Source organism: Hylobates moloch, unplaced genomic scaffold, assembly GCF_009828535.3.
Source record: "Hylobates moloch isolate HMO894 unplaced genomic scaffold, HMol_V3 SCAFFOLD_6, whole genome shotgun sequence".
NCBI lineage: Eukaryota > Metazoa > Chordata > Mammalia > Primates > Hylobatidae > Hylobates > Hylobates moloch.
In genome coordinates this window covers 88,200,952-88,224,600 of record NW_026652281.1, presented here as the reverse complement: position 1 = coordinate 88,224,600, position 23,649 = coordinate 88,200,952, and the positions used below count along the sequence as shown (strand labels likewise).

The following is a 23,649-nucleotide window of genomic DNA, read 5'->3' as shown; positions in this document are numbered from 1 at the left end:
ATCAGTCCTGAATTCTTTTCTCTTTTTCTCCTCTCCCTTCCTTCTTCCTTTCTCTTTACTATGAAAACAAAACAAAAACAATCTCACAGTATTTTATATTTTCAAAATGCTACATGGACTTCTCAGTTATTCTTATCAAAATACTTAAAAGGAGGAGTGGAATGATGAGTTCTATTTCCTAACTTAGGATTCTGAAGTCAACACCAGAACTAACATGTCCAGTTTCATTCAATGGCTTAGAAATGGGTGGAGAGTGAACCCTAGATCATTGGAGATTTCAGTCTGAGCCAAGCTAAGCTTCTAAGAACTGTTGCTTTGGTTTTGGGAGCACTTACAGTGTGCCAGGTATCTGCTGGGGACTTTATATACAAAATCTCATAAATCCATTCGATATTTCTAGGATGATGTATTATCTCTATCTTACAAGCTGAAGTGGGCCAAAGCTGCCTAGACTGCTTCCCAGGTCATCCTACAGGCCTGGGCCTGACTCCAAAGCCCATATTCACTCTACCATGCCAATTCTGCAGTAGAAACAAAATTGTCTATAATTCTCCACCCTGATCCCCAACAATCCCATAAATCAGGCCATTTCCTTAATCCGTTTGTTGCCAGTGACCCCTCTGGGGTGCTTGGGGGTTTCCTGCAGATCCTCTGGGATTGTCTGAAGGTTAGATAATGTGTGGGCCGTGTTGCCATTAAGGAATCTTCAACAATATAAAAGGAAAGACAAAATCTCGCATGGTAGTCAATCGCGCACTGGAATCAGCTCCTGGTTTTCTGTGAGCTTAAAGGACTGTCACTTTTATGTAGCTTTGAAAGAGAGTAAAGCTGGTTGAAACTGAGTAACAAACATTCAGGAAGTGAAAAGCCCATGCCACACCTTTAATGTGGTGTGCTAGGGAGGAGGGAGTAAATATTAACCAGAAGGCAAATACGGAAACATCCTAGAGGCGGTGCACGGAACAAAAATCAGTGAAGCTGGGTAGCAGCAGCTAAGCTTGTGGACTTGGAAACCAGCCAAGGCCTGGGTTCAAATCTCTTCTCTGATACTTACTAGCTGCAGGCTACTAGGCCAATTACCTAACATTCTTAGCCTTAATTTTCTCTGTGAATCTGGGATGGTAATACATTTACTCTGTAAATCTGGGATGGTAATACATTCCTGTGAGTCTTATTATGTAGATTAAATGATGTAATGTATAGAGCATGTTTAGGGGAGTTACTAGCATTATTATAGGCTTAATCAATGGTAGCTCTTATTAGATACAATTAAACTACTATTAATCTATTTTCAGGCTCTTCTCTCAAATGTCTTTGCTATACTCATATTTCAAGCAAAAGTTGCATCAGGGTTTTCATTATATTATGTACTTTTAACTTATAGAATATGTTCTGTGGACACTACAGATGCAGACTAAATCACCTGCAAAGTGAATCTGTCAGCCCTAACAATAAGAATGGCTCTTTTATGATGAGCAGGTGAGACCAGGTAATTACTGAAGAAAGAGAGTGATGTGTTCATTGAAGTCTACTCATGGAGGAAAGAAGGTAGGCAGAAAACCAATAGGTTTTCAAAAATATATGCAGAACAGGCTTTGGGGAGAATGCCAACGCTCAGTTAACCCAAGTCCCTGTCCAGGGTATGGGTATGCCGGTCAACTGATGTCCCACAAAAATGGAAACTTGGCAGAGGCTGGAAAACAGCAGCCCCAAGATACAGGGAGAAAAAGTTCCTGGTTCATAAGAGGCAGGAGGAAAGCTGACACCAGCCCTTCCTGAAAAGAGAAAATGAGGGTATCCAATAGACAGCGCGTGGTATCTGCGATGAATGTGGTGATTCTGGCCAGGTACAAAAGTCTACTGTGTCATGTGGGATACCTTATTATGAAAAGGATATTGTGCCATTAGTGAGGCCCAGTGCAATACAGCCAAAGTGATTGGGGCACAAAGATCTGTGGATGTTTTAAAAGGGAAGTGAAACTAGGTTGGTATTCTCCAGGAAAGAAGAGATTATGAGGAGGGGATTCACTGATGACACAGCATTCTGAAGCGAAAAGAGAGAATAAAAGTGAAAAGGCTATTTGAGTTCATCGGTCCTTCTTTCTCCCTGACCCACATCTACTTCCCCAAGCAAGGCAGGACAGTCTGAAAGAACTGTGTATTAGCAAGGATTTATAATGTATGAGCATTTTTAAAAAGACTAAAAATTTACCTTGGATCAAACAAGGGAAAGTGAGAAAGAGAACAATGCAATATGTAATTAAGAAAAGGAGTGCCTACAGGAACAATTCTGATGATTTTGGCATAGCATCAAATAATTGGAGGAAAAAAAAAAGAAACCAAGAAATATGCAATTAATATGCTGCAGAACTGGCTTTGGAGTCAGACACATGGGTTCAACCCTTGCCCATTAGCTTTGTGACTTTAGGCTGGTCCCTTCAATACTCTAAGCATTGGGAGCAACACAAGCCCCTACTCATTGCATTTTTTTGTGAAGATGACGTGGCCAGGTGCAGTGGCTCATGCCTGTAATTTGGGAGGCCAAAGCAGGAGGATCACTTGAGGCTAGAAGTTTGAGAACCAGCCTGGGCAATATAGCAAAACCTCAGCCTCTACAAAAAAATGAAAAAAAAAATTAGTTGAAATTTGTAGTCCCAGCTATTCAGACAGGAGGCTGAGATGGTAGGATCACTTGAGCCCAGGAGTTTGAGGCTACAGTGAGCTGTGATTGCACCACTGCACCCCAGCCTGAGCAACAAAGCGAGATCATGTCTCAAAAAAAAAAAAAAAGGAAAGAGAATGTGTATAAAATGCCTAGAGTCAGGCCTGTCATGGAATGGACACCCATGACAGGGTAACCAGTATTACTGTCATTATTATCAGTGTTGGTCTACATATCATCCCTGCAGGAGGGTTCACTTTATGCATGAAGAGAACAAGGCCCCAAGGCTCAGAGAGGTTAAAGAATTTGCCCAAGGTCACACAGGCAGCAAATGTTGAAACTGGTATTTGATCCCTGTTTTGTCTGATACATTCAGTCTCCATCCTGCCTTATTACAGGTGATGAAAGGAAAAGAAAAAATCATACACACTAGCTGTGCTTAATCCATACCTCCTTCATAGATATACATTTCTCTAGAAACCCAAATCATTAGCATATCTTTAGATGATTTCTACACCTGTGAGGGCTCTGTGGTTTTCTGTGAAAACCTGATTTATATTTGGAGATTCTGGGGAAATGAACATCCTCAAAAGCTAAAATAAGTGGGGCACAGGAGCTGCATGCATTGTAATCAGTTAAAAACAGCATTCAAGACAATGGCTTGGAGAGAGAGACTTCAGTGATTCACAAGTGACTATGGAGCCTCTCTGAAGATTCCTAAAGCTTCTGTGTGCATGTACATGTTTCTGCCCACAGCAAGATTACTGTCCCACAGGGGCATCTACTTACTTAAGCTGCTCTTCTTATTCACCGTGTAAAGGAAGTTGTGGCCATCCCCTCTTCTTTCTTGCCTATCGTTCAGAGCCTAGATTTTGTTCAGGACAGTCTAACTCTAACAATGACTCCTGCTTGGCCATAAGCAATTTTGATGACCCATTTCCTTTTGCCAATGATAGGTCAAGGATGTGCATGTGACCCAGTTCCAGCCAATGAGGTGTGAGGAAATGTCTGCAGGAAACTTCCTGGTTCTCTTTCTCCAGCAAGAGAGAGATGTGAGAAGAATAGTTTTCCTATGCTTGCTTTGTTCCTGCCTGGTATGCTGGTGTGAGGACGTGGTGCTTGGAGCCATAGCAGCTGTTTTGCAACCATGAGGAAAGACATTGCTGATACGTTGGGAATGGCAGATCAGGAAGAAAGAGCCTGGGTTCTTGGTGGCATCATTAAACTGCCATACCAACCCTGGAATAACTTATTTCCTACACTTTGCTATGTGAGTTCTTGCTTTATTGCTGACACTGCTATTACTTGGAGTTTCTGTTTCCAGAAGACTATCTTGGGATGGGACCTGGGCATGTATGATTTAAGTATTCTCAAGTCATCACGGATAGTTAGAGTGGAGAATCACTTTTCTATACCACAAACATCTCGAATACCATGAGAAGTGTTAAGACCACTCAGAAGAGGTAGAGAGACTTCTTTTTGGTTGGAGCATCAGTGAAAACATCTTGGAAAAGGTATCACTTGGTTTGCACTGAGTGGGATGGGTGGGGTCTAGACAAGTGAGGATAATGGTCTATAAGTGAGCAAAGACTTGAAAAGCAGGGGCTGTGTATCGGGAAGGACAAGTATCTCAATTCGGCTGGATAATAAGATGGGAAAGGTAGGAGACAGGCTGCAAAGATGGTTTGAGGCTGCACTGGGTGTTGGATGATTATTTAATGCCATGCTAAGGGCTTGGTGCCTGACACTGAGCTAATGGCTATAGGCAATTTAAGAGAAATTTAAGATTCAGCCTGCACCATTGAAATGCTTCCAAAGCAATTAGGAAGACAAGAAATACTCATGGAATCTCTTAGAGACACAAAGAAGCCATATATAACTAGGTTCCCCAAGGAATGGCACAGAGAGTAAAAGCCCCAGGATGTCAGAGTCAGGAGGAAGAGTATGGGGTAGAACAGGACTATGGAATTTGAGGATGTTAGAGTAGGAAAGATACTACTGGCTCAGTCTCTAACTTTCCAAATGACACCGGAATTCCATCTGGGATGCTCTTGGGAAATGAGCCATTGAACTCTGTCTAATCCCTTCTGGGACAAAGACTTCAGTTGTTTGCATCCATCCTTGGACAGTTCCAATGATCATCCAGTTTTTTATTACCAAAATCTGTCTTCCTATAGCTTCAGACCACTGACCCTCGTTTTGACCTGCTAGTCTGGAGTGGAATAAATTAAATGATTTGTTCCACTACTCCGTAATAGGAATACATGCAGTTCCCTTCCCATGGCCTCACAGTGGCTGAAGCCCCTTAAATTTGGGATGGCTTAACTTGGGCAATGGATATTGGCAGACATGATATCAGCAGAGGCTTTTAATGTATGCACCCTCTTGTGCCTGTTCTATCACCGTAAGAAAAATATTCCCGGGGCACCTACTGATTCCCAAAGAAAAAGAAACACATGGAGCAAACACATGGCCTGGAGCCAAGCCCAGCCAAGCCTACATTAGATCAGACAAACTCCAGCTTATCTGCGAATGCATAAGAGATAAATAGATGTTATTACAAGCCAACATAGTATTAATGTGACCATAGCTGACTAAAGCATAGAGCAAAAAGAATAGGTTTACTCCCTTTTACACCTGAATGCTCATCAAATAGATGGAGGTCACTATTATTCCGTAAAATATTATCATTTTGTTCGCATTCATCCTCGGTGCTGATAACCAGTCCTTGTGTGACATGCATTTGAAATCCCTACTGTATGTAATTGCTCACTCTTTCACCCAGAACTGAGTACACAATACTCCAGATGTAGCCTCACAGAATCTATTAGGATCATCACTGCCCTTCAACTAAGAATAAGACTTTTATTACTGCAGCCTAAAATTGCTTTAAAAAATAAGCTGTTTCGTTGTTGGATCCTATTGAACTTTGGGTTAATTAAAACCCACAGGTCTTTTCCAACTCAATTTTTGTCAGTCCAACTCCCCAATCCTGTGCCAACACAACTGACTTTTTAATGTTAAATACAGATTCTATTACTCTTAAATTGCATATGATTGGTGTTGACCTAACATCCCGACCTGTCAGTACAATTTGAATTCTGATTCCACCATCAAACATGCCAATGATTCCTTCCATAAATGTGGTGAGTATGCCTGCTACATCTTCTTCCAAATCACTGAGGAAAGAATGCCGAACACAATAAACACAAGAGTAAAAGCGAGCACCTGTGGCATATCTCTAGCGAGCTGAGTACAGTTGATTGAAATCTGCTGTACAGTCGAAAAATATTTTTGACTGTACAGTCATTCCACCTGTGTTTTGGCATGTTGTCCAGAAAAATATTATCAGTGACATGGCCAGAAGCAATGCTTAGATCAATGTACATCAGCAAAGTAATTCTATCAAAAATGGAAATTGGATGGTACACTATGATCTATTTCTGGAGAACCAGTATTAGGTCCTAGTAATTACCTTTCTTTTCTACCTGCTCACCAACATTCTTTACCTTATAATTGTCAATAAGCAATATCAAAATAATGTCTAGTCTTGAGAATCTACTTTTAAAAATGTTTATGAAGTTTCTCCTTGGTGAAATAGCATAATGTGCTGCAATGTGCTCTAAGACGCTGTAAACTGTCAGGGCACTCCTCTTGGACTTGGCGCAGTCTCCTTTGTTAGGTCCTGGATTAGGTTTCATTTATTCACCACCCTGGATCCATCCTGGCCTTGCTTTTGGATGGGAGGCCCTGACATCGGCATGCATGCTTCCCACTGTTGTAAAGCCTGCTTACTGCAGTTTCCGCCAGTGTTACAGATGGAGGAGCTCACTGGGGCAGCAGTTCCCAGACTCTCAGGGTTATCAGGCACCTCCTCTCCCCTCTCCTGCATTATGTACCACTCACTTCCTGCCCCAGGACTTTCCTGCTGCCACCGAGGTGCAAGACACCATGATCCATACTCAATAAGCACCTTTATGTGGACAATGCAGAAGTGCAGAGGAGCTGAAGTCCCCTAGAAATTTCTTCCTTCTTCTTTTACAGAGGCGTAATGTGTAGACAAGGTAGCTTCCTGCGGTCTCCTAGAAAACATCTGATAAGACTAAAAAATCAACTTGTCGGCTGGGCATGGTGGCTCATGCCTGTAATCCCAGCACTTTGGGAGGCTGAGGCAGGTGGATCACCTGAGGTCAGGAGTTTGAGACCAGCCTGGCCAACATGGCAAAACTCCATCTCTACTAAAAATACAAAAAAGAAAAAATTAGTGAGGCTTGGTGGTGGGCGCCTGTAATCCCAGCTACTTGGGAGGCTGAGGGCAGGAGAATCGCTTGAAACTGGGAGGGAGACGTTGCAGTGAGCTGAGATAGCGCCACTGCACTCCAGCCTGGGCAACGAGAGCGAAACTCCATCTCAAAAAAAAAAAAAAAAAAATCATAAAGTAATGCACTTCCCTGCATGGTTCACTCTCTCTCCCCCTGCCACATAAGCACACGAGTGTTTGTCTCTGGCTTTGCTGTCTAGGTAAGCAAATGCACTGACAGTGCCCTGCCTGTATCTGCTCAGTACTCACTTCCTCTACATGCTGACAACTTCCCCAGACCAGCACTTGCTCTGGTATCTCAGCCAGCAAGCAGAGCTGACTGGAAACGCTGGAGAATTGATGCCCCTGGGAGCAGAGGATAAATTCTCCAAATTCCTCCCACTTTGGATGGGACACCCTAAAACATGTCCTACAGTGTCTCCCAGAGGTCCCCAGTGGGACGAAACCCCAGTTGCCCACAATGGTAACTCACAGCCCTTCAGTGACTTCCTTCCCTTCTCTGTGTCCTTTCCCCACTTCTGTTTTGGTGCTTCCTGGGACCACTTCCCACATAGATTACTGTCATTAAAATCCTTCACTCTGAATTTGCTTCTTGGAGAACCCGACCTCAGGTACTAGGGAAGCCAGTAACTTTTCCATTGCAAGAACCCCCTCCCCACTGCCATCTTCCTTTCTAACAGAATAGTTGGCAAGGGTATGCATTAGCCAGATGGGTTTCAAATTCTTTCCTCTATTCTTGTATTCGATTCTGAGTAAAATTTAGGCAAAACTCGAATCATCAAGTTTAATATAATAGTGTGTTCCCATAGTGTGGTAGCTAGTTGTCTGCAACATTATATAAGCAGGCTTCACTTTTTTGTTAAAATGTTATTCCTATGATTTGAATAAGTGATACCTGCAAACAAGGTAAAAATATGTACAAAAGGATACACAATGAAAATATGTACAAAAGGATACACAATCTCCCCTCTTCTTCAAGTCTTCCAGTCTGTTCTAATGTCTTATGATCTTTCCAGAAATCTTCTATGCATTTACAAATTCATAGTCACACACACACACACACACACACACACACACATATGCACATGCACGCATGCACACACACTTACCTTCCCTTTTTTATGCAATGGCAAATCCCGTACTATACCCTACAGATTCTTCTGAATCTTGCTCTGTCATGTTAGAGTAAATCTTGGTGATTTTCTTTCATGTTGGTAAACATGGATTTGCCTTCTTCTTTTAATAGCTGTGTAGTTCTCCATTGTACAGATCAATTTTTTTTATTGATGGCTATTTAGGGATCCCACATATTTAACATAATCTAAACTCTAAGATCGTCTAAAAACCTTAAAACATCAACTGCTTTATTTGTTTACAGTCTGCAGTTTGGACTGGACTCAGCTGGGCTTGTGCTGGCCTGTCAGTTGTTACTCTTGTAGATGTGCTCCGTTGGCAGATGGGTTTGGAGTGGGGCTCAGCTGGGACACTGGGATGGCTGGGTGTTTTTCTCCCTCGCTCCATGTAGTCTCAGGGTCCCTCTCTTTCTCTATGAGCTCCCCATGGCCTCTCTCCATGGCCTTCCCAGCAGGGTAGCTGGACTTTCTTACTAGTAGCTCAGGGCTCTGGAAGCCACTGTGCCTTCTTTGAGCTTACACCAGAAACCCACCTATTCTCATCTGTGCATTCTATGCATTGAATCAGGCCACAGGCCCAGTCCAGATTCAAGGTGAAGGACTTTCACAAGAGTGTGGATATGAGAAAATGTTCACTGGGGAGTCCCCATGTGAATAGGCTACTACAAGTGGCTTCAGGGAATACTAAACCAGTTATAGGATCAGCACTCTCAACAGACGTACATTTCCTTTTATCAGAATTTATTTGTAATATTTAGTTTGAAAAGATAATTACACTTTTTAATGTTGAAAATCACTGAGTTACTTCATGGAGTTACATCATGTCCCTCTAAAGATTTGGAGAGATCTAACCCTTTGCCTTCATTTGACCAGTGAGGGACCTGGAAACATGTACAACGTTCCTCTGACTTATGGTTCAGGGGTCTGCACCCTCAATTCTCTGCCCCTCTTTTAACTTTCACCTGCCTTCTACTGATTTCCCATCTGTGGGCTTCAATACAGTCAGTTCCTGGATCAACAAACATTTATTCAGCACCTGCTATGTTCCAGGCATATGGTCCAGAAAGTTGCTATTCTAGTTATGTAGTAATTCTAGCCTCATATATAACAGTAGTGTGCTGGGACAGGCTTGGACCATCTCACGAGACCTGATTATGCCTGTTCATCTCCTTCCAACTCCAAGTTCAGTGTCAGCATGTTGGTAGCTTGAAATTGGTCGTGATGGGAGTATTTACATCACAATAATCGGCAAACACTACAAATTGGGACTTTTTTTCCTCCCCAAAGAGTTGGTTGTTAAACATTTACCAGCACTCCCTGGATTTAATCGTAGATCACATTCTCTTTCAGGCTCAGCCAGGTTCCTTTACCACAGTCCACGCTGACCTATAGGTCTCTGACTTTTCATTCATGTATTCATTCATTCAGCAAATATTTACTGATCAACTCCCATGCTATTTATACCATGTCTAAAGGGGGCAGTCCCTACTCTTTCCCAGCTAATTATTTTCAGGCAGGAATGTGGGCCTACCATTGCTAGATGTTATTTTTTTAAGAGACATGAGTAATTCAGATTTTTATGTGAAATTGTCCAACTTTTAAATGTGAACAACAAATTAAAACTTTTTAAAACTACTTTCTGGGTCAAAGTAAACACACCTTTAGGTTACCTTTGTGGCTGGGTGCAGTGGCTCGTATCTGTAATCCCAGCACTTTGGGAGGCCGAGATGGGAGGACTGCTTGAGCCCAAGAATTCGAGATCAACCTGAACAACAAGGTTGAGACCCCATCTCTACAAAAAAGAAAAAGTAAAAAAATTAGCCGGGTGGAGTGGCGTGTGCCTGTAGTCCCAGCTACTCAGGAGGCTGAGGTGGGAGAGCATGGCTTGAGCCAGGGAGGTTGAGGTTACAGTGAGCTGAGATCGTGCCACTGCACTCTAGCCTGTGCGACAGAGTGAGACTCTGTCTCAAAAAATAAAAAATTAAAAAAGAAAATTACATTTGCCATGGGGTCCAACAGTTTGTGACCCCTGTTCTAATCCTAAAAAAAGTAGGTGACATCAAGGCCTTAGCCTCTCCACTCCTTCAGTCTCACCAGTCATGCTACAGTTCAGCCACCTGGAAACCCAGGCACATGCCTAGTACTCCACCTTCTGCCCTATGTCTATCATGTAAGTAGTGAGTTTCAGATGTGTGTTTAAAACAATGTCCTCTGCTTAAAGGCCTTGTAGGGGTGCCCAGCAATGCTCACCTCTCAGCCTCCCATTCCACTCTGTCCTATATTATTTCCATTAGGCTGCTCTGGCCTTCTTTCAGTTTCTTGAACATCCCACACTGCCTTCTGCCACAGGGCCTTTGCACTTGCCACTCTCTTTCTGGAACATTGCTCTTTTCCCTTGTGAATGTAAGACAGAGACTATTTTCTGAAACAATCTTCATTGTCCCAGACCAGATCATGTCTCTCTAATTTATCTTATTATTATTGTGTTTTGCTCTATTGTAGCATTGCAGTGGCCATGAGCATGTAATTCTTAGATCTCTTACTGATGGACAGCCCCAGCTGCTGTACTCCAAATCCGTCACCACATGTCTGCAGAGACCACATTTCCCAATGGCTGTTCCCAGCTTATAGCTAAGCCCAGCAGGAAAACTAAGCCAGTTCCATCCTTGAGAAAGGGGGACTCTTCTGATGGGCAACTGTGGCCTTGCCAGAACTTCCTTAGGATGACACTGAATCAAAGACCACCCATGCATCCATCCTTCTTTCTCCTCTTCACAGAACTACTTCCCTGTCTGATGGCTTCCCTGGCCTTCTCCAGCCTCCCCCCGACCATTTTCTTTTATTTTTTCCTTTATTTATTTATTTCCTTTATTTTATCTATTTCCTTTATTTATTTATTTTTTTTGAGACAGGGTCTCAGTCTGTTGCCCAGATTGGAGTGCAGTGGCGTGATCAAGACTCACTGTAGCCTCGAACTCCCTGGCTCAAGTGATTCTCCCACCTCAGCCTCCCAGTAGGTGGGATGACAGGCATGCGGTACCATAGCTGGCTAATTTTTGTATGTTTTTTTGTAGAGATGGGGTTTTGCTGTGTTTCCCAGGCTCATCTTGAACTCCTGGGCTCAAGCAGCCTACCTACTTCGGCCTCCCAAAGTGCTGGGATTACATGCGTGAGCCATCGTGCTTGACCTCCAATTTTCACTCACAGGCATTTTCCCCAATAAATCCCTTACCTGTTTATTCCTGTCTTAGTGTGCATCACGGAGGACCTGCACTAACACAAATATCTATTATGGTGGTAAATTTATGTTTATATATGTAATTTTTTTTAACTGACTAGTTTTTATTCCTTGATCTCATTCTTCAAAGCAAACTTCTTTTTGACCTTTTTTTAATTAAACAACTCAAAGCATTTAGTTTTATACATACATGCACAATCATATATGTGCGATTATTTGACAAATGCTTACCTCCCAGACTAGATATGAGGGCAGAGACCAGATTGAGCATATATTTGTCTTTGGTTTATCATTAAATCCCAGTACCTCCACCAGGGCGGAGCTCCCACACTGTGAGCTCCCACAGTGGGTGCTTATGAACATTTGTTAATTTCACAGTGACTGAAACAATTAAAAATATAGTACCTTATAAAAAATGGAAGGTATGCTTAAATATGTATGTTTGTCTCAACTGTAGGCTTTATAGTTATTTTTCAACATGGGAAACTGAAATCGGGCATATCGCTATGGAAGAAGGTAAACATAAGGGAAATGTGGTCAGTCACAGTAGTCCATGTTGTAATACAGGGACTTAGAATTGGATTACATTTCAGTGTGCTTGTAGGATGGACCCCTGGTTTCTCCTTCCCTAAGCCATAATAGTCTAGTAATGGAGAATACACTAAAAAGTGCCAATCCAAATACTGACCAAGATTGAGCAAGTCAGGTAGTAGTCAATGAAAGCAGATGACACCATTTTGAGACCTGACTTGATTGAAGCGGGCTAGCTCCGGATCTTGGGCAAGTCACTTTGCCTCTTCTGATTCTGATATTTCCATCTGTACCATGAGAGGAGTGGCCTGAGACTCTGAGGCACACCTCTAGCTTGGATTCTAGGTGGAGAGGAGAGAGAGGTCAGGGAGGAGGGACCTCTTTATTGTTCCTTACTGTGTTCCCAGTACCTACCTCGGTGCCTGCATTTTAGGAGGCACTCAAGAAGTCTTACTTGAATGAATGAATGGAAACCTAAATGGAGAATACCTCCTCTTTCACCTGGGTACACACTGTTTCAGGGCCCCAATCTGTGCTAGCAGGGGAGGCAGGAAGCAGCTGTTTACCTTTGAGGGAGCGGCTGGGTGATCTGCCTGTGTAAACAGCCATTTACCCAGGTGTCAAGAGGAGCAACTGAAAGAGAACACACATTTATTCCCTTCCTCATGGTAATGATCCAGAAATCCTGGCTTGTCTCTGCATTTTTCCAGGCAATGCTGCAGTGGGAGACTGGCCTTTTTCTAATGCAGCCCCGGGCCAAGCCACAAACCCCACTGCTACTCTCCCACACCTACCCCAAGTCACTCCCTCTCTAGTCACCCTTCTAGTCACCCTTTTGCCCTTCAGGACAAAAATGAGTATCTGAAGTTACCTTTCAATTGAATGTTTTGGCCTGCCTGTTGTCTATATCCATTCCCTACAATGTAAACACCTTGAGAATAAATTGCCTTGTTCAATGCCCTGCCCTCACACCTGGAACAGTGTCTGGTACTTGGTGGGGCTGTTCAATCAATGGACATTGACTGATGGACAAGTGAGGCTTGTGTCAAGCCTGGTTTAGTACAGCCCTCAATATGAAAGGGTGCCTGAAATTCCCATTATTAAAGTCACTTCTTGGGTTAAGTCTGCATTCGTCATTCAATCACAGCACACCACTTTTAGCTTTATCATATTTCCTACTTTTACTTACTTATTTTCTTAATTCATCTTTCCTCTTTAATTTAAACAAATGTATTTAAAATGCAAATTATATGTCATGACTATAAACAGAAACCAATTGCACTTTCCATAAATAGAAAATAACCATGAAAATAAATACAACAATCACAAACTGTAGTGGCGAGAGGATGGTGGATGAAACTGTATTTCAACATATTCTTTATTTTGTAATACTAGGTATTTTATTGTAAGAATTTACAAGCATTATTTTGAAATAGGGTTCATAGACTTCACCAGATGTCCAAAGGAGCCCATAGCATTTTCCTTAAGAACACCAGAGTAGATATACCAAGACATTGACTGCAAAGCTTGAGATCTTTCTCTGTTAAAAAAAATATATATATCAAATAGCATTAGGATGGTATAAAAGACATGTCAGCATCAAGCTGAGACTTCCTCTATGACATAATCAGAAGGACTAAAAGGAAATAGAAAAGGGGCCAGGTATCTCACACCTATAATTCTAGCAGTTTGGGAGGCCAAGGTAGGAGGATCACTTGAGGCCAGGAGTTTAAGACTAGCCTGGGCAACATAGTGAGATCCTGTCTTTACAAAATTTTTGTTAGAAATTTAGTTGGATATGACGATGCATGCCTGTAGTCCCAGCTACTCAAGAGGCTGAGGCAGGAAGATCACCTGAGCCCAGGAGTTTGAGGCTGCAGTGAACTATGATTGCACTACTGCACTACAGCCTGGACAACAGAGTGAGAACCTTCTCTTAAACAAAATAGAAAAGAGTGACTTTCTCTATGTAATTTAGTGTCTGTGGGCTCCATTAAATCATCTCAAGGAACCTGAGGTGATTTAATGGAGCCCTCAGACAATAAGACTTAATAGGGTGTTCAGAAACCCCAATTGCCCATATATTACTTAGGTTAAAATTGCAAATATATTAGTACCATTATTTTGGATTATCAGTTCATATCATTAAATATTTGTTGAGGGACTATTATATACACAGCTCATGTGCTAAGTCCATGTACTAAGTATCTCTTGACTAATGTGAGTGGAGAATGACCATGTAATCACAGTTATTTTAAAGTCTATGTCTAGTAACTCCAATATCCGGACACTCTTAGGGTCCGCTCCTCTCATCTATTTCTTCAGTCATGTGGTCTTGTCTCCTTAAATGACTGGTAGTTTGAAATTAGATGCCAGATGTATACATAAGATTAAGATAATTTGAGCCTCTTGGTGATTTTATTTTCTTTCAAGGAAGATTCATTTTTATTTTTAGTAAACTGTTAGCATAGAGGCAGATCACCTAATCCAATCAGGGATAATGTTTAATCAAAGATAGACTTTGTTCTTGGTGAGGGTTGGTCTATTTCTGGTTCACTCCTATGTTCTAGGGTATAGCCCTTGGTGGACGTCAACTAAAACCTTGGGATGCTTATCATGGACTCTTTTCCTTTTAGGGCTCTGAATTCTAATTTTTCCCCTCAGTATGATAAGACTGCCAGAAGCTTAGCTCAGCTTCTCTGCTCTCAGCCACTACTTGTGAATCAGCTAAAGACCTTGAGAGGAAAGCAGACTGAATGTCGAGCACACTCCTTGTACTTCCCTTTTCTCAAAAATCTTAGCCCCTCAAGTCCTTGCAGACATGGTAGCTTTCTCATGCCTTCAAACCAAATCAATCGAATATTTTGTTTGGCTTTTCTAGTTGCCCTTGGCTAATGGATTGTTCTGCAACAAACAAGTCTATCATTACAGCCTGCAGGCCGTATTATTACATGGGAAAAGCAAATTACAAAAGAATATGTAGGGTGTGATTCTATATTAATTAAAATAAAGATATTGATAATTTGTTAGAAAATGCTCAGGAATGTAATCTGAAAGAGGAGTCACCTAATCATTTACATTGGTTATGCAGTATTTCATTTCACTTCCTATGCTATGTATTTTTTTGTATGTTTGGACTCCAGTTTTCAATAAAGATATATTTCATAATAAGAGGAAATTCATAAGGTCATTTCCAAAAGATGAAAGAAATAAAAAAGGCATAACAAAATGCTGGAAAGTGAGTTTATCCTTATCTCTGTTTCCTAATTTGGGAAAGCCAAACTTACAGAATATCCAGCAATATAGGGAAAGGTATGGTACCCTGGTTAGACTTATGCTATTAATTATGGTAGCCCTCCCTTACAGTATCAAGGGGCCTCTTGGTTCAGGGATTTTCAAAGTTGGTGAGTTAACTGTGGTAACTCCAAATTATTTACTGGGTCATTTAAACTACTTGATCTGCAAACAAAAGGGAAACTGAAATTATAGAAATCTTCCAACCCTAGGAAAACATTTACTTAGCCAAACTAACTTTAGCATGCGACTAATTAAAAAGGACTTCCTTCTTGGAAAGAGAGACACATATCCACAGAGTGCTATAATTTATTTAAGAGTTCATTTTGAAAACTCCATTCCATCACTTTGCAAGTGAGCACTGAAATCCAAATTTGGAAGTTAATATTTATGTGAGCTAATTTTTATCTTATTGATTCTACACAGATTTCTAGCCCTTTAAGATGATTTTGAGTCTGAATCTCATTTCTAACTATCTTAACTAATGTTTCCATCATTTTGTCAACTAAAAATTCAGTAGGCATATTTTCTATGCCCTAATCTGTTTATTAAAATATTGGGAACATTAAAAAAAATCAGAACCCAGGGCAAGATAAAGTGGGACTTTACTGAAGATTTCTTCCAGCCTGTCAGTAATGAATCAACACATTTGTGTATGACTGTTTCATCTGCTTCAAATCCACTTGACTACACTATAATTTTATCCACATTACCCTCTTCCACTAGAGCTGCTAAGGAATTTATTCCCATTCAAGTCCTCTTGGTGAGCTAACTTAGATCACAAGAGGCAGCCCTTGTGTACTGCCTGACCCATGCCCCTGGCCACAGCCTATTGGACCAAGGATAAACACTTGATACAAACTGGGCCAATCAGATTCTCTATCTCAAGAATTTCACAAAGAGGCATGGAGCTTGAGTTTGCTAGCTAGGGGTAGCCAAACATAAGGGTCATGTGACTTAGGGGCTGAAGCCCATCATCGGGCACATGATGAGCTTTGTATAAGCAGAAGGGTGAGGAGAAAGAAAAAACCAAAGCATGCATGCTGAGAGAAATGTAAAATTGAAGCCATGAAGAGGGAAAAACATGAAGAGAGTAGCTGCCTATTGACTTTCCGGTTCTCTGGATGTCTGACTTTGATAAAGTGCACTTGGATTCTGTGAGGCTTTTTTCTGAAATTTTAAAATAAACTCCTTTTTTTGGCTTGAGCAAATGTTATAGGCTGAACTGTGTCCCCGACAAAATTCATATTTCGGCCGGGTGCAGTGGCTTATGCCTGTAATCTCAGCACTTTGGGAGGCCGAGGTGGGCAGATCACTTGAGGTCAAGAGTTCGAAACTAGCCTGGCCAACATGGTGAAACTCGTCTGTACTAAAAATACAAAAATTAGCCGGGTGTGGTGGCATGTGCCTGTAATCCCAGCTACTTGGGAGGCTGAGGCAGGAGAATCACTTAAACACAGGAGGCAGAGGTTGCAGTGAGCCGGGATCACACTGCTGCACTCCAGCCTGGGTGACAGAGTGAGACTCCATCTCAAAAAAATAAAAAAAATAAAAAAAATTCATGTCAAAGCTCTAACCCCCAGTACCTCAGAATGTGACTGTACTTGGAGATAGAGCCTTTAAAGAGGTGGTTAGGTTAAAATGAGGCCCTCAGGGTGGGCCCTAATCCAATCTGTCTTGTGACTTTGTGAGAGAGGAAGAGACACCAGAGATGTGCACTCACAGAGGGAGGGCCACGTGAGGATACAGCAAGAAGGTGGCCGTCTGCAAGCCAAGGAGAGAGGGCCTCAGGAGAATCTAAACCTGCTACACCTTGATCTGGGACTTCCAGCCTTCATAATCGTGAGAATATGAATTTCTGTTATGAAAGCCACCCAGCCTGTAGTATTTTGTTGTGGGTACCCTAATGGACTCAGTCTAAGAGGGTTTCACTGCTTTCCATTGCATGTAACAGAAAACTAGGACTCAATTAGATCAAAAGATAAGATTATGAGTTATTTCACATAACTAGAAATCAGGACAGAAGGAGCTCCAGGGTTAGTTAATCAGTGACTCCTGACATCATCAAGGATCTATGTTCTTTCCGTGTTTCTGCCCCTCCATTCTCATCTCAGCGTGTCAGCTCTGACCTCGGGCTAGAGATCCTTTCATGCTGATGAGCTGGCTGCAACATTTCGAGACATGACACTGTCCAGAAGAAGAAATTATTATATATTTTCTGAGTGTTTCTTTTTAAAAGCACGGAAACCCTTCTTAGAAGCCCTCTTACACTCTTTTCCACATCTTATCAACCAGAAATGCATCAGAGTTCATAACTACAGTAATCATTGGCAGTGAAAATAGGGCCACCATAAAGGATCCTCCCTGGATAAATATGGTCCCAAGGAGAAGAGCAGAACTTAAATAAAATAGAGGTAGGGTTAAGAAAAAAAAAGAAGGAATGAATTTGGAGTAGGTAACCAACAGGGTCTCCCTGGTTTCCTTTACCAGTGCTCCCTAGACAGCAATTCCATGCAAGATTCTCATGGGAGATTTTGACAAATGTGTTACTGAAATGGCAACACCTTTTTTAATGTCACTCCTCTGATCTATCAATTTAATATATACCAACAACAAGTACAAAATAAGCTTGGATTTTCATAACCCTGCATAACTTAAACTTTTTTTGTTTTGTTTTGTTTTGTTTTTGAGACGGAGTCTTGCTCTGTCGCCCAGGCTGGAGTGCAGTGGCGCAATCTCGGCTCACTGCAAGCTCCGCCTCCCGGGTTCATGCCATTCTCCTGCCTCAGCCTCTCCAAGTAGCTGGGACTACAGGCGCCCGCCACCACGCCCGGCTAATTTTTTGTATTTTTAGTAGAGACGGGGTTTCACTGTGGTCTCGATCTCCTGATCTCATGATCCGCCCGCCTCGGCCTCCCAAAGTGCTGGGATTACAAGCGTGAGCCACCGCGCCCGGCCATAACTTAAACTTTTGTATGCATTATGTCTTTTGCTACAAATAACAACTTTACAGAATGAGAAACTGAGGCTCAGAGACTTGAAATGATTTGCTTAAGAAAACACAATGTTTGTCCCTAGAACAGTGAATATAGTGACCAGGGGTCACAGGCCAGTAGTGATAGGTTAGATTGGATTAGAGCAATAAATTAGTAAAATTGTAGGAATCTAGGTGAGATTATGAGGACCTTGAATGTCAAAGGAAGGAGTTTAAAATTGATTAAATATATAATAAAGTCTTAATCTGAGGAGTGATCTGATGAAATGATATATTGGAAAGATTGATCAACCACTGGTTTCTAAGAGCAGTTAATAAGTGGTTTAACCAAATAGTAGACAGAGGCCAGACTCAATTTGAGATTCATTCATTTTCCTCTAATCAAAATTTATTGAGCATATATTATGTAGGAGGTCCTGTATTCAGCAGTAGGGATAAGCGGATGTGCAAGACAGATATGATCACTTTCTTTGTATCAATTAAAGTCAGAAGGATCTGTATTAATCAGGATAGGTTGGGCTATGCTGCTGTAACAAATAGACACTAGATATCTTGTAGTGCAATAGCATCAAGACATGGTTTTGCTCATGTGAATTCTGAGGCATGAATTGTCTTCTTCCATCTGGTGCACGTGTCTTCCAAGGACACCACAGTAGGTCAAGAAACATATGGAGGAAGCACACCAATTCTTAATTGCCTCAGCTGCTCCTCACCTAACAGCAGGAACAACTGGGAAATACATAGTGGGGAGCATTCTGTATTTGGTTAGAAGTAACTGTCTCTGCCACGAAATTTTATAATAAATACCTTAGTTAAAGATCTGTCTCTTTTTTATTCACTTATAAAGTTATACTATGCAAGAAGTAGTTATATAAACATCATTTTAATTACAACTTCCGCTTGAGGAGAAAAAGCATCATATTAACCTTGCTTTCAGACCGTGTATTTAAGGAGAAGATAAAGAATAACAAGTCGATACTAAAGAAAGGTGACATTTTAATTTCTTTGCCCTGCAGTGATGCAGTAGAAAGATCTCACTTTGCATCACAGTTCTGTGTGCTGCTTTTGTGCCCTTAAGCAAGTCATTCAACCTTGGTGAGCCTCCTTCAGCTTAACAACGAGAATAATACTTATCTAACCCAGAGAGGTGTCATGAGGATCAAAATTTAAAATATAGGTCTATGCAAATGTCTACGTGCCACCACAACTGACACACAGTATAAACTAATTAAATGTTAAATGAGTCTGCTCTATATGGGTCAAAACAAACTTTAGATCAGAACTCACAGCCGCGTTTTTTCATGCCATCATACCTCCTCTTGCATCGAATCTAACTCAGCTGCCCAGCCTTCAAAACTTCATAATGTTTCACTTCCCAGCTTGTCTCCTTCCCCCTATGACTTCCCGGCATCTTATCTCACCAAACTCTTCCCCTCAACACTCACTCACTCCTTCTGCTAAACAATTTTGCTTGCTGCCTGAAACTTTTGGGAGGTCTCTAAAACACTCTTTCCATGGCACCGACTACATTATTGCAAAATAGGGGGCTCCTCCTTACTCTTTGCCAGGCCAGTCCCTCCAGGAGGATCATAGTTTCTGCCCCATTGACATGGGGCTTGGCCATCTGATTTGCTTTGCCCAGTGAAAAGTTAGCGGGAATGATGTGAGCGGAAGCTTTGACAGCCGTAGCAGGTTTCCACTCTCTCTTTTTCCTCTACTACAAGACCCACACGCCCCAGATAGAAGCTTCTTTTTCAGCTTTGGTCCTGAGATGAAGAGGTGCAAATGAACAGCAGCTGATGGGTGGTGGACCGGAACGGGGCTGAGAAATAGTCCTCTGTGCTGGTAACCCACTAAGATATTAAAGGTTATTTGTTACTGAAGCTTAATCTACCCAACAAATGGCTGATGCAACCCAAAATTCCCACCACACATGGAATATTTTCTCTTTAATAACTGTGTTCAAAACTTCCCTCCACTAGTGTATTTTTTCATCCCTCTTGCCTCCCCAAAATGCTATCTACTTTCAAATGCCTTCTCCATGAAGTTTCCTCTGATTATCCTGATCAGAAATGATTCTCGCCTTTTCTAAGCAGCACACTAACATATTACCTGCAACAATTTCTGTAAATAAATGTTTGTTGACTACACTAGCCTGAGAATGCTTTTCCTATGGCACTGATTACAATATTTCATTATTATACTGCTTTCCTCATGTCTTGTCATGTTTAGTATAAACAGGGATCATGCTTTTTCCTATTTCTGGAAAAGTAGTAGCATATAGTTAGAAAGGCACAGTCAACATTTGTTGAAAAATAAATGACACAGGTTTCAGCTGTGGGTAGAATGGGGTAATCACACTCGACTCTTTCTTGCTGGCACCGAACACAGCTCTCTAACTTGGTGTTTAAGCACACAGGGGGAGTTTAGTTGGTGGTTCCAGATTAAGAGGGCTCAGTCTTTCAGTTAAACAATAGTTGAAATGTGGTTTTGGACTGCAGAAGAAGTTTTAGACTGGTGAGATGTAAAAACTTTCTTAAACTCCTTTCTCTGGGCCTGAGAACTGGCCAGTTACACAAACATTAACCAGGACATTGGCTCTACAGTGGCTATAATTGTGTTGTTGTTGTTGTTGTAGGTATGTGAGACACCAACCAGAGTTCGTAATTCTAATGACCTCTCCAGATTTATGGCTGCAGCATCCCCAAGAAGGGGTAGGGAGGGGCATATAATGAGCTACGCTCAGGGGATCAGAAAGAAAAGGGAAGGTGAGGAGGTATGATCTAGAATGCTCAGGGTGGTGTTTGCATGACAATCTGCATGCCTTATGAAACTGATTTTATTTCACAGTGAAGAAGATATTTTGAGGAACAGTAGAGATCCTTCTTGAATAAACAGTTACTTCCTCCTGGGGAAAGATAAAACAATTAAAGATGTGGTAGCACTGGGCAGATTGGCCAATAAATAAGCAACTTGAATGGAAAAAAATCAAACATGGGTTTTACTCTAAGGTTTAGACTAATCCAGGACACTCATGGAATTTGTTGTGGGTGAATGAAGGAGACCAAATGGGGAAAGAGGCAAGAGGCAGTAGGGGAGGCCAGCTTTAGAATCAGCCACACAAGAGAGTGTCATTTTCAGTCACCATCCTACCTCAAGATGTTCCACCCAAGCACCAGTTCTGAAGAGTCTTCAAAACTCTGTTACCATTTTCATTTCCTGCCTGCCCTGGGCTTCTAGGATGTGTGGATTGGGATAAGAGGTGGAAGGAAAAACAGCAATGCTATTTCATTGCACAACTCTAGGGGGCACCATCCACACTGCATTTATGTAACAGAACATTGTAATTCCCCCTTTCCTCCCTGAGGCCTCAACAGGGAGGAAACACAATGTTTTCCCTGAACCACTTTCAAAGACTACCTTTCTATTTGATTTCTATTATATATTTAACCATTATTCAATTCCCAAAGCACTAGTTCAGAATTTTTAAATCTTTTCGTTTCCTTCAACATGTTGTTGACACAGGATAGAGGGAGTAGATGAAGCTAAACGATTTTTACCTGCTCTCTTTAAAAAGAAAATCTCTTGTGCTAACTAACCTCAGTTTTTAAAACATGCATTTAAAAAAGTGCAAATCCTCTAATCTAACTTGTAAAACATTTAATATTTTCGATATATGGCTTTAATGACCATCCAAAAGTCAGGGTGGCTGGACAATGGGAGCTGCCAGACTATTGTCCATTGGCCACAAAGCCATGAGGTGGCTCTTTTTCCCGGGTCAGGAGGTCAAGCTTCACAGCATTAATTTTGCCGAGTTTCTTTGTTATAAATAACAAACAAGGTCATTTATTTTCATTTTCTTGTTTCTAATTGCATGCATCTTCTCCCGAGGATGAACTCCATAAACAGGTGGCTGGAATGCTGGGGAGAAAACTTGAAACTCTTCCAGAAAAAGAGGGCATGTCCCACTCTGGCGAAACAGTTTGATGAGTTAGAGATTTAGTCACTGCAGGATACGCACCTGCACTATTACTCGAAAAGCAAACACTCATCTGTTTGGCACGCACAGATCTATGTAAATTAGGAGAGATTATTTTGCTGCTAGTCCTTGGCTGTTCTGTGATCAAATGCAATTGTTTCCCATTTCTTAAGAAACAGAATCTTTATTAGACTCAGTTCTTTTCTTGGTTATTTTTACAATTTTATTGTTCTATGGTTATTAAAAAAATAACATGTCATATAAATTAAGCCTAGAAACATGGATGCTTATCAAAGAAAGGATTGTCATCCAAAGCACCAACTATGAGAGATATCTATGTGCAATGGTATATAGATCTGTCATAGAAGGGTTTAATTATAACTGCCTAATGATTTTCTCTCCTTAATGCTTCTATAGCTGTCCCTTAGCGAAGAATAAAACTGTGGACTGACCCCCACCCATTTGCGAAGAAAGTACTGGGTCTTCAGCTTTCATTGTTCAGCCGGTGGTCTTTGTGGACAACACCAGGGGCCCCTCCTGCTGAAGACTGTCTGGACTTCCTGATTTTCACTCCTGTATAAACCCCCTCCCCCATTACTACCTTTGTCTCCTTGGGGGAACAAAAAATGTTTTTCACTTAAGCAAAATAAAAACTACCCAGTATTTGTTTCTGGAGTGAAATTATAAACTTCATTGTACATTCTTCCTGGCTTTGATGCTTATCTTGAAGAGTTCAGTGAAAATAAATTGTTTTTATGAAAGCAGAGAAACCATTTGATAAACATGCTGTCTCTGAAAATTGTTCCTGTAAAAGAGGTCATTCTTTCACTTTAAAAGAAATAGAATATATTTCAGAAAACAGGCAGGACAACATACAAATTTTTGTTTTAAGGCAGAGTGTAAATACAGTGAAAATTGCACACCTCCTGATTGTGTGGAGTGTTTTGGTTTCTAAAATAGCTTTATTGAAGAGCTACTTAGGTCACAAGCAAATACTTGCTGCATTTCATATTTGTGGTAATAAATTCTTGGCTTAATAGTTTTTTGCTACCAGGGTGTTGAAGGTGACTGTTCCATAATTACAATGTATCTGTCAGAACCTATGGGTGTATCTATTCTTTGTAAATGTAATAGTCAACTGACAAAATGATTAGTTTTCTAGAGCTCTTCTTGTGCCTGGTAATACAGAGACCAATAGGACTAAAATTGTTTGTAGTAGTATGAGAAACAACCTCAGGTACACAACTGAATATATATTTATTATCATGAAGGAAAAGTTTGCTTATTTTTATCCCATTTCCCCAGATTTCTGTATTTTTTGGATTTCTGTATTTTTTTGACCAAAGTAAAAATATCAAAATAGCTCACATTTTCATACTAGAAGAGTTTAGATTCACTGAAAACTGAGGCTAACAATGTCTATGCTTGGGGATTTTTTTTCACACTATAATTCCTGTGTGGATCTCTCTATGGTGATTCGTTTTAGGTCCTGCACT

The 23,649-nt window shown here is 41.2% G+C and overlaps 1 protein-coding gene across 2 annotated transcripts in view; it reads left to right on the top strand.

Annotated features, from left to right (window-relative positions):
- LOC116810818 (uncharacterized) overlaps positions 1 to 22,920 on the top strand; it is a 55,387-nt gene extending 32,467 nt beyond the window's left edge. The window contains exons 3-4 of one of the 2 annotated variants that reach the window (XM_032755770.2): positions 11,812 to 11,870; positions 22,571 to 22,920. In XM_032755770.2, the coding sequence (XP_032611661.1) occupies positions 11,812 to 11,870; positions 22,571 to 22,581 (70 nt within the window). In that variant the 3' untranslated portion in view covers positions 22,582 to 22,920. The remainder of the gene's footprint in view (positions 1 to 11,811; positions 11,871 to 22,570) is intronic. The other variant, XR_009214097.1, reaches the window with a different exon arrangement.
- The last annotated feature ends 729 nt before the right edge of the window (positions 22,921 to 23,649 follow it).